Below are 10,702 nucleotides of genomic sequence, written 5' to 3'. Positions count from 1 at the left end.
TATATAATTGGCGCGTACACCCTTTTTGTGTGTTTGGCCGAGCTCCTCCTCATATTTGTGGCGTGCGTCTTGATGTCATTCCACAAATGTAGGGGCCTACAGTTTCAAGCCGACTCCGAACCGCAGATATTTTTTATGAGGAGCTTTTTCATGGCAGAAATACACTCGGAGGTTTGCCATTACCTGCTGAGGAGCGACCGCTATTAGAAAAAACGTTTTCTTCTTTTTGGTATTTCTTTCTCTCTGAATTCCGAAAGGTAGCCACGCACCAACCCATTCGGCTACGGCGGCCGCCAATCCTTGGCCGGTAAAGTAGAACCAACTGCCAGGGGAGCGACAGTAATGCTTTAATTACAACGGTTTCGTTCTGGTAGACCAAGCGTAAAAAATTATGAAAGTGGCCAACTCGGAGCATAATGCGAGCGTTTATTCCATTGCCCAGAAATATAACAAAAAATTCTGTTTGGAACCATTTGCATAAGTATATTTACAATATTAATTTGCCATTCTCAACGCTGCTTAACGTAATTCCCCCAAGTATTTGTAAGTGCATATCTCACTGCTACCTCATGCGACACACTCGTTTAAATTAAACTGATATCCAACATGCGGGAAGTTCCATCTAAAAGCAATATACCAAAAAAAAATTCCATTGATTTGTTACTTCCTGAAAATAGGATTTTATTTTATTTTTATGTTTCGTTGAAAATCCAGTTGTGAAAAGCACCTTGAATTTTCAGTATATATTTTTTTGTGTCATATCTCGGAATTAGTAAACTTAATTTTTTTTTTTAATTTTTTACATAAATATAGTATATATGTATAACAGTGCTAAAATAGGCGGGGGATTAGTTAAAGTTAAATGGCTGCCATTAGTGAGCAATCAATGTTTTATCGGCTAGAAAATGTAGTCTTAATATTTTCCTAATGCAAACAAAAACACATTCTTTAACCGCTCTAAATCATTTACGGTTAAAAAACAAGAATTTACGAAATTATAAATATCCGTTTTTACATCAAAGCGTTCATTGTTGCCATTTAGCTTAAGCTCACCCATCGCCTATTCAAATATATTCCTTACACCTTTACACCTTTAGCTAAAAATTAAATTCAGTGATTTTGTCCGATTCCTTACAATTTTAGCGGAATATTTTGAAGTGCTTAATTCAATTTGTAACATCGGATTGCATGATAATAACTCGTTCCATTATGTTAAAATATTTCTTTCTGTTTTGCTCGTATGTACATACAATATACGGAATGCTCGTCTCATATATAAAATCGGTAAAGCATCCTACCAACAGGCAATAAATTTAGAAGTAAATATTAGGTCTAACAATGAAATTCACAGTTGAAGCAGCCTAGCGCACACCAATTGGTCAGGTGCATAATTGCAACAGGCATCAAATTATTGAAATTTTCGTTCAAACTCCGTAAAAGGTCCTCGACTAGTGCCCATAAAAGGCGGCTGTGGCGAATGTAGCGGGCTGTGACGTATATTGTATTCAATGCTTTTATATAGCGGCCGATTATATTCTATCGCTTTTAAATTGCTTGGTGGATATTCCTTGTAATCATGCAGCACTCTTTCTTTCGGCGTTTTCTTTTTCATAAATGCGTCTTTCCATATCATCGCCACGAGTATATAAAAGCCACCTACAATTTTATTTATCACGTCGATTAGCTTCAATATGATAGGCGTCATTACTTGAGTAAAACGTGTGAATTCGAACATGAAGCGCAACGCGAAGTTACCCAAATATTTGATGGCCACAACGCTACCAGTCAACAATGAGACAACAACTAGTCCCAGAAATTGTAAAAAGCCCTTTATGTTGTCTTTGTTTATATCGTTCGATATAAAATCGTAAACAGTGTGTTTTATGCTTGCTCCCCAGCCGCGTACCACATTGACAAAGTCTTCGTAATCGATCTGCATAACTTCTGGATTCTCTACATTCGACCTGCTTGCCAATTCTTCATGCTGTGGTGTGCTCTGTAGTGTCTTCGCTGAATCTTTGACTGCTAACGCTGACGTATTACTGGCATGCGAAAGAGTAGGTGTGTGGAAATGTGGCGATGATATTCGTTCAAATCGCGGCTCAGATTCAACAGCTCGCACTACTTTTAACTTTAGCAATACCTCATTTTTGCGAAAACGAACACTTTTCACACTAAACCAATACTGACCGAATGCAACTTCTTGCAGTTGCAGCCAAATATTTGTATTCAGCGTATACTTCTTCGGTATAATGCCCATGCATGCACCATGTGTTATGCCAATCCACACCTTGGGTGAATTCTGATAAAAAAGTTGTAATTTGCATTTGATGTCCAGTAATAAGCGTTCTACATCGCGTTCACTGCAATGCAGCCCAACTATGTCTCGGTAGTCGCTTACTGCGTCCACGAATCGTCGCTCTTCATAATAACCACGAAAAAATGTTGATTTCAATAGCTGTTTGCAAAGCGACTGCAATGCCTCTTCTTGTGGGCTTAAACCTGCCGGCGTTGCAATGCTACTCTGCTCCAGTAATTGCTCTTGGCCCAACATGATTTATATCAATATCTAAACGAATAAAAACTAAATTGTTACAATTGTATTCACTTAACCGGTGACCTTGAACAAAAACATTTGACACTTACCTTCGCTTTTCCAGCGGCAAAGATTTTACATTCACTGGCCCTGCCAGCAGATATACCAAAGCAAATAGTTCTTGGACTTTGAATTTTGTATTGGTCACTTTGTTACTGCTTTTATTAGAAGGCTACAAAGAGCGCTAATGATTACACTGCGCATTCAAAGTTTTGGACATACGTCGGAGGAATTTGCTATTTATCTATTTTTATGTTAATTTATTAATTACCAAATTTGGCTAAATTAAATTTAAAATTTTGTTTCGTAAAATGCGAGAAAAAGTAATTTTAATCTGAACAAATTGAACAGCTGCTTTATAGAGTTGCTACTATTTGTAGCAGTATATGGACATACATACATATATCTTATAGAAATTCAATGAACACTTTGTACAAAAGTACTCCGTCTACCTGTGAGACTAAATAAAAAATATCGAAATATAATTTTTAATTGATTCTTTAATTTTTTCCAACTGTATAACCGAATGTATTTCAAAGAAGACACCATATAGATTATTTGGTTTCAAAACAAACGGAAACGTGTTGCACTAAATTCGTAATGTTGTTCGAGTATCATTACAATGACGAAATTATGCTCTCTGTAAAGAAGTTTTTTAGCGCAAAGATGATAAACTACAAGGTTTGGCCATCCGAAGCAAATGTGTGAGAGTAACTTCGGCCGTCACGTCATATGGGACACAATGTACCGAATGAAGTGATGTGCCCAACATCAGAACTTTTGCCGATTTTAGTTATTTTGAAGGCGAAAAAATATGAGCACTGGCTGCGTTGATCTTTTCTTATATCATCACTGGCGTGAAAAACCGGGTAATTCGCGAATTATAGGGTTGCCACAATGGGTCCTTTACGGTAACGCATTTGACTGACATGCCGTGATATGCAGTTGACTAGACAGGGCTAGTATACTGGAGCGGCAGCCCTTGGTCGGGAAAACCCAAGTCATTCCGGTAACGTAGAACCGGCTGCCATGGGAATGGAATCTACAACTTTCCCCCATCAAGTTCACGGTGACCCTCTTTACTACCTGAACAAAGGAGGTCAAGCTGTCCCTTAAGGTAAAAGTCGACGACACACCAATTCCGACGGTAAACAACCCCAAAATTTTGGGTGTAACCTTTGACAGCTCTCCTTCTCTGCGCACACAACCGCAATTGCTACTAAAGTCCAAAATCGCAACAAGGTCCTCGAATCGCTTGCCGGCAGCACTTGGGGCAAAGACAAAGAACTGTTGCTTTCGACATTTAAGGCAATTGGTCAGCCGGTTCTGAACTATGCTGCGCCTGTCTGGTCGCCTGGAACTAGTGACACGCAGTGGATAAAGCTACAGACATGTCAAAATACCGCCATTCGGATAGCGACCGGTTGCCTCCTGATGTCCCTCATTCAACACCTGCATAATGAAGCACAAATGCCCCAGTAGTGGAGCATAACAAGCTGCTCAGCAAGCAGTTCCTGCTTGAATGTTACCGCAGGTTTCACCCCTGCAGACACCTGCTTGAGCCTGAGCCGCCTCCCAGGCACGTCAGGAGACACGTTTTAGACTACGCTGACGAAATCCAGGACAAAACTGACCGCAACCTACTGGACCGGACAGTATTTAGGCAGTCAATAAACGACATCCACCGGGAGACCGTCACCACCTTCATGAACTCCCGTCCTGTGAATGCCGTAATCGGAGTCCAACCACCACCTATTGCAGATGAAGAGCTCCAGCTTCCCCGTGAGACTCGTGTAACACTGGCACAACTACGTTCTGGATACTGTAGCAGGTTAAACTCCTACATATCAAGAATTGACCCCGACATTCCAAACACATGTCCGATATGTGAAGGTACCCTGCACGACACTAACCACCTCTTCACATGCCCCCTAAAACCGACTCATCTAACACCCCTCTCCCTCTGGACCTAACCTGTCGAAACAGCATGTTTCCTGGGCCTATCCCTAGATCAGCTAGACGAAGACGACCGGTGATATACCCTACACTGACAGGGCTGCCATTACTGTTAAAACAACAACAACAACTGACATGCCGTGTAAAACATACCGGGTGTCAAATTGAAAGTACTGCCGCATATAAAAAAAAAAAAAATATTATATTTCGTTGTGTTTAAAGACGTTTTTGTTGCTGGTAAAACATATTATAAAATTAATGCTTATTGTAGTGATAGTCGTAGACATTGGGGGCAACCAAAACTTCGGGATCGGGACATACATTAATTTTTCAGGACAACTTAGTTAAGCCTAGCCTTTTCTCGACTCTCTCAACTTGTTATCGAAAAAATAAGGGTGCATATTAATTGGCTCACTTACAATAATTTAAATCCCCTTTATTTTCTGATTTAATAATTAAATTGATATAATAAAAAACACCATCAATACAAATTTGCACTATAGAAAATTGTTCATTTTTAAACAGTTGTCATTTTCGCCGCACTTACTGTACGGCAAAAATAGCAAGTTACCTGTTTTTGTGCAGTCTGGAAAAATTATCGATAACAAAGATAGTTGATTTCTAGTTGAAAGCATCAAGAATCCAATTGCATCGGTACATCCCTAAAAAGGATTTATTTATATCATAGATGATTTATATTTAACATTCGTGTTATACTATACCTTTGTTTTAATCTCCGAGAAATGTTATAAACAAAAAAAATGGGAAGAAAACCGAATGCAACATTTTTAAAGAATGCACGCATTCAAAAGGAACAACTGCAACTGTGTAAAATCCAAAAAGAGTTAGAAAACATACTGGGCAAAGTGAATGAAGCCATTAATGAATTGAAAGTAAGCGAAATTTCAACTAACCAAACGAATACGTTTAAATATTATTTTTCTACATACAGGTAGAAGAATTGCAATTAAAAGCCGGCGCTGCAGCAGTTCTAAGTGAAAACTACCGTTCATCACCTCTAAACGGCATTCATACGACAGAACAACCAAGCACTAGTTCATCTGCTATTTTGTCAATAACCCAGCTACCACCAAGAGCGGATTATAGCGAAGGCTACAGAATACCAAGCGACAACGACGACAATGCATCTATTGATGCTGTTATTATTAATAATCAAATTATAGATTTAAACATGAAAGTGGGGAAAAACTCAATGGAGGAGGAAGAAGACGAAAACGAATATATGTGCTTATGAAGTCGGTTACATAGAGAATACGTTGATTCGAAATTATTATTTATTGAACTTTCAACTTTATTAGAACTTAAATTTAAAATAAATTTTTACTATTAATTTACAATCTATGTATGTATGTATATGTATATACATAGTCACTATTCATCAATATGTATTATATTTAACGATAAATGAGTAAACGAAATTAGTTTTATTTTTATAAGTATTTATATATTCATTTGCACCTCATTTTATGCATATGCAAAATATATTAATAAATTTAATTATGGCTATTACCAAATCGTTCCGTGTTCAACCAATTTAAATAAAATTAGCTTGGCTGCTATAGATATGAATTTAAAAATAACCGTAAATTACATTTACTCAATTGAAATATGTGCGCTCTTCTTTCTACGTTCTACGTAACCGGAACGATCCTGATTTATATCCGGCCAAGGACTGTCACTTCAGCAGCATTCCACATACTATTATATGTTGGGGAATGTTTATGCTGCTACAACAACAATGCAGAAAAGAATTAATTTATACGTTTTGATCAATATGAGCTTTTAAAAGAGCTGGAGCGAAAGTGTTGCAAGCCTCTACACAGAAGAATAATACCATGCAAAAACATTTAAGTAAAAAGGTTAACCAGAAACTTTCCGTTTAAAATTGAAGTGTTAAAGCTTTAATTAAAATACTGCAATAAAAAGACAGTAAGGGCGTTTTAGAGACTCACATCGGAAAAGTAAACTTAAAAAATGGACGAATAAATTGAAAAAAAAAAATAAAATAAAATAAAAGCATCGAAAATGCAATAATCATGAAATATGTGTTAAAAGAGAATTATGCGATCATGTTGTACTGGAGAAAAAATGTTCCAAGCGGCAAACAATGGTAGCCGAGTTTAATAAAAGATGCAAAAAGATTATAATCAAATAGAGCCAAGAAGCCGATGATTACAATGGCAGAAAATATTATGAGACTGTAATTCATATTATGGAAATAGACGTTTAACATCCACAACTCCAAGCTGCAGCCGAAGTTTTATCAGCGGTAAGCAGATACCAACTTAAGGCAGTACCAATAGGAGGAGAAGCCAGACGGTTCGAGTCAAAATATATTTCCGATATTGAAGCTGAGTTTAAACGTCGAGGAATAGGCTAACAACAACGCTAAATGAACTTCAGCAAAATAAATTACTGGAGTCATGTAATGAATTAAGAGTAATCAAAACCAAACTACAAATTCATTTTGAAAATCATTCATATATGTACATATAGCATATATTAGGTAACTTTAATATTCCGTTTTTTATTATATGATCCTAAATTTGCATTTTTTGCGGGAAAGCTAAGAGAGCACAAAGTAAATAATGTACGACTAAGATTTTTGTTGAGTCTTCAAAGTAAATGTCTATAGCAACGAAGCTCAAGTTACAAAAACGCTTACAAGTTTCCAAATTTACAATTACGTTTTAGAGAAACGAAATTTATAGGTTAGAATTGACAGATGAAATAAAATCACACAGTATAGGTAAATTGTAGTAGACCACGACTTTGCTGCTTATAAAGAGCTGTTTTTTTTTCATTTTTAAGGCGTCTACAAGAACCTGATATCCGTTGTATATTGCAAATACTAGCTGACTGATTTTTCCTGCAATTGTTACTAACTTGGTATGAATGTACTTATGTTATCTTAATGCAATTCGAAACTTAACGTTTTGTGATCCTACTTTTCTTTGATTCATTCTGTAAACAAACACTTAAATCACATGTTTATACCTACATTAATATTACCAACTTAAACTACTAAAGCTTATTATGGTTCTTCATCTCAGTATCTACCTTGCTTATTTCGGTTTCTAATCAAATGTCGTCATCACTAGATGAGCTGGAGGTACGATTGTTTTTTTTCTTTTTTGATGATGTTTGGCAATCGTCATCTGAGCTGGATGATTCGCTTGAATCGCTCGATCCACTGCTGTCTGAATTGCTAGAGTTACTACCAGAACCAGAATCACTACTGCTGCTGTCACTATCAGAGTCTGAAGAACTACTATCGCTCGAGGAATCTTCAGCGGAATCCGAAGAACCACTACCATTTGAATCTGATGACGATTGCGTGTCTGAATTCGATCTTAACGAACCGTCAGCAGCTGAAGAACCAGAGGAAGTGCGCGCACGTCTTGCACGCTTTGCCTTTGATGACTTGGTTGTATCGCTAGTAGTACTAACAGCACCACTAACATTACTTTCAGAAGATATTTTTTCTGCTATACGCTTTTTTAGTTGTTTGGTGCGCGAAATGCGGTGCACGTACTTGCGTTTCTCCTTACATTCATAGGACCAGTGACCGAGCTGTAAGCATTTCTGACAACGTACACCATTTGGGAAAGCTGCGGCCAACTCGGCATTCCTGAAACAAATATAAAAAAAAAAACAAATAAGTGAATAAATTGATTGTTAATTTTGAGTACATGGAAAACGTGATCACAGAAAACTAACCGCTTCTTTATAGATAGTTTTCGTGCTGCTAAACCAACGAGCGTCATTTGGATGCTTTTTAGGTGCATCGACATTCCAGTATAAAATACCGGCGATAATTTTTATAATATAAACTGCGCCGATGATAACTCAATATTTTTCATCATATACTATGAACAAACGCTTAAAGAAAGATGCGAAAACATTTTGCTTGCTTTCTTCTTCCTTGTTTCTAGTTGGCAACAGAGTTGCCATTACTTCTAAATATGTGCATAAAATATTTCTAAAAGTACGTTCACATATGCAGTGATTAGAAATAAATCCACGAAAATTAATGGACCCCGTTCATGTATGGCAGATTAGCCGCAAAATGGACAATTAGCTGTCAAAATTGTTTTCAACTTATTATAAAGTAATTCGACATTTTGCTGCAGTAACACCGGGCGGGCATTTTCTTCTCCTGGGGCCTTGTACGAATCAAAGAAGCCGCTGGGTAAAAAGGTGTCAGGTCCAGGAAATAGGTACCTAGTAAGGCGCATTACTGCAACTGGGTTTGAGGTAACTTAGTCACAGAATTTTCCTTTTTTGCTCGTTTTTTGATATAGTTGTTAGGATAATCGCGGTATTTAACCCAGTACCGAGTGAGATTGGCCTTATTAAATTGCCTATGTACCGCCCTAAGAAACATAATAGTGTTGACCACAACGTTCTACTGAGTTTGCTTTTCGGTTTGTCCTCATCAATAACTTACTACCTATTCCTGGAACGAGGACAGTGTTGTTATCTCCAGCAAAGTATTCTATTGCGAGCCCAACTTCCAACTTCAGCTTATCTAGGACCACCAATTATCCTCGGCACGAGAATTATTACGCAAAAATAAGTAATGTCGCTATCACGCATTACACCCATTCTGGGTCCCTCCTGCGAGAGGTCCATATTATTTTAGTAATATTTTTTTTTGAGGCCCCTTACCTGGCCCCTTTTGGACCACGAATCTTGAGCCGCTATTTTGCCTATATCCCACGATCCTGGCTGATATGCCTGGTGCCGGATCATTTCCTGTGGGGTGCGCATAGCTTCAGGCTGTAGGCGAATCTATTAAAAGTGTTATCGGTAAATCATCTGGTTTGATTTTTTTCTTTCGCCGTGTCCATGTGACTGTCAGCCTAGAGTGAAACAAGGCGAATTCATTTTTTGTTTTCTACTTTGCCAATACTTTGCTTTGACAATCAAACGTACATTATTACATTGTTGTTGGTCTAGTGCCACCATCTTTAATGAATGCGCCTTGTTTTAAACAATACAAACTTTTTAAATACTACGGTATATCATCCTCTCTTTGCGCTTGCAAACCTGTCCGGGGCCTTCCCGCCTTATATCCTGTTTCTTTGGAAAAGAAATTCTTTGTCACCACATTTTGGTTAGCAAATTAAACAAAAATAAACATAAGCATTCAACCGATAACATAACGAGATAATGCGATAATAGCATTTTGCCAGTATAAATTTGTTGTATTTATTGTAAATTATTCTTTGTATTTAATTTAATTTTATTTTAATTAAATCATAACAAAAAAATTTGTCCAAAATCAGACAGCACCTAAATTTTCCATAATGGCTATTACAAATGTAATAATCGCTCTTCATTTTGGTGATCTATAATACTTGGTTCAAAATGCTGTATTTACACTTTCACATACAAAACGTAGTTAAAATAAACTTGGAAAAACCTCCATCCATCACTCATCCATCTCGGTAAAGAGAGCAGCATAATTCTGCTGACAAACATGGTAATCTATTAAAATTTGTGTTTAATGATGAATTGAATATTCTTGTATTGTTTTCATTTCATTTTATTTGTTTTTGTATTATTTTATATTATTTACAATGCAACCTTTTTTTGAATTTCATATTTTTCTATACATAATTCGCAATTGCTAATACTAAGGTCTGTCATTCTCGTTTCCGCCTTCGCTCGACATTTTTTTTTTTTTTGCATTAATTTTGAACAATAGCTTTTGACTCTTTTTATGACCCATACCACAAAGTAAACAACAAAACATAAAAAGCTACAATATTTACTTTCCAATTTTGGCTTTCTCTGGTTTTCTTTACATCTCTCGCACGCACACACACATCCACACAGGAATGGTCGTCTTTGTTTTCGTTATAAAATGAATGCGCCTGCGGTCTGTTATTTGTTTTTGTTTATTTCGGACACAGCGAATGCAGCTTGAATAGCAACTAGAATCGGAACAAGGACTTAAATGGCGAAAAATCGATAAATGGGCATTGGCAACAGCAACAGCAACAGCACCATCCGCAGCGGAAGAAGTGATGGCAACGGCCCCGAATGTCCTTTTATACATACATACATATGTATGCACATATATGCAGAATACATCAGGCCACCGTAGTTGGGTGAACTTGT

General features: G+C 37.1%; 3 protein-coding genes across 4 annotated transcripts; 1 reads left to right on the top strand and 2 right to left on the bottom strand.

The window, feature by feature from the left end:
- Positions 1-652: 652 nt before the first annotated feature.
- Positions 653-2,961, bottom strand: LOC129253083 (uncharacterized). 2 transcript variants are annotated; one of them, XM_054891327.1, is made up of 2 exons: positions 2,647-2,961; positions 653-2,584 (listed from the first exon to the last, which is right to left on the bottom strand). In XM_054891327.1, exon 2 carries the CDS (start codon positions 2,552-2,554, stop codon positions 1,409-1,411), a length of 1,146 nt encoding a protein of 381 aa, XP_054747302.1. In that variant the 5' UTR covers positions 2,555-2,584; positions 2,647-2,961; the 3' UTR covers positions 653-1,408. The 2 variants fall into 2 exon arrangements, with proteins under 2 accessions (XP_054747302.1, XP_054747301.1); XM_054891326.1 differs by having other exon boundaries at positions 653-2,569.
- A 2,247-nt stretch (positions 2,962-5,208) lies between these two features.
- LOC129253016 (uncharacterized) lies at positions 5,209-6,065 on the top strand. The gene is made up of 2 exons (XM_054891229.1): positions 5,209-5,445; positions 5,505-6,065. Exons 1-2 carry the CDS (start codon positions 5,314-5,316, stop codon positions 5,805-5,807), a joined length of 435 nt encoding a protein of 144 aa, XP_054747204.1. The 5' UTR covers positions 5,209-5,313; the 3' UTR covers positions 5,808-6,065.
- Positions 6,066-7,080: 1,015 nt separating this feature from the next.
- LOC129253015 (zinc finger CCHC domain-containing protein 10) lies at positions 7,081-8,478 on the bottom strand. Its single transcript, XM_054891228.1, has 2 exons — positions 8,294-8,478; positions 7,081-8,204 (listed from the first exon to the last, which is right to left on the bottom strand). Exons 1-2 carry the CDS (start codon positions 8,365-8,367, stop codon positions 7,655-7,657), a joined length of 624 nt encoding a protein of 207 aa, XP_054747203.1. The 5' UTR covers positions 8,368-8,478; the 3' UTR covers positions 7,081-7,654.
- Positions 8,479-10,702: the final 2,224 nt, after the last annotated feature.

This window comes from Anastrepha obliqua, chromosome 1 (genome assembly GCF_027943255.1).
Source record: "Anastrepha obliqua isolate idAnaObli1 chromosome 1, idAnaObli1_1.0, whole genome shotgun sequence".
NCBI classification, from domain to species: domain Eukaryota; kingdom Metazoa; phylum Arthropoda; class Insecta; order Diptera; family Tephritidae; genus Anastrepha; species Anastrepha obliqua.
Note: the sequence above shows the minus strand (reverse complement) of the source record. Positions and strands in the feature narration are given on the sequence as shown.

Excerpts from the sequence above, each read along its gene's own strand:
- LOC129253083 (XM_054891327.1), bottom strand. The coding sequence starts at position 2,554 with ATGTTGGGCCAAGAGCAATTACTGGAGCAGAGTAGCATTGCAACGCCG.
- LOC129253016 (XM_054891229.1), top strand. The coding sequence starts at position 5,314 with ATGGGAAGAAAACCGAATGCAACATTTTTAAAGAATGCACGCATTCAA. Across the intron at positions 5,446-5,504 it reads AAGCCATTAATGAATTGAAA|GTAGAAGAATTGCAATTAAA; the intron begins GTAAGCGAAATT and ends TTCTACATACAG.
- LOC129253015 (XM_054891228.1), bottom strand. The coding sequence starts at position 8,367 with ATGTCGATGCACCTAAAAAGCATCCAAATGACGCTCGTTGGTTTAGCA. Across the intron at positions 8,205-8,293 it reads AAACTATCTATAAAGAAGCG|GAATGCCGAGTTGGCCGCAG; the intron begins GTTAGTTTTCTG and ends TATTTGTTTCAG.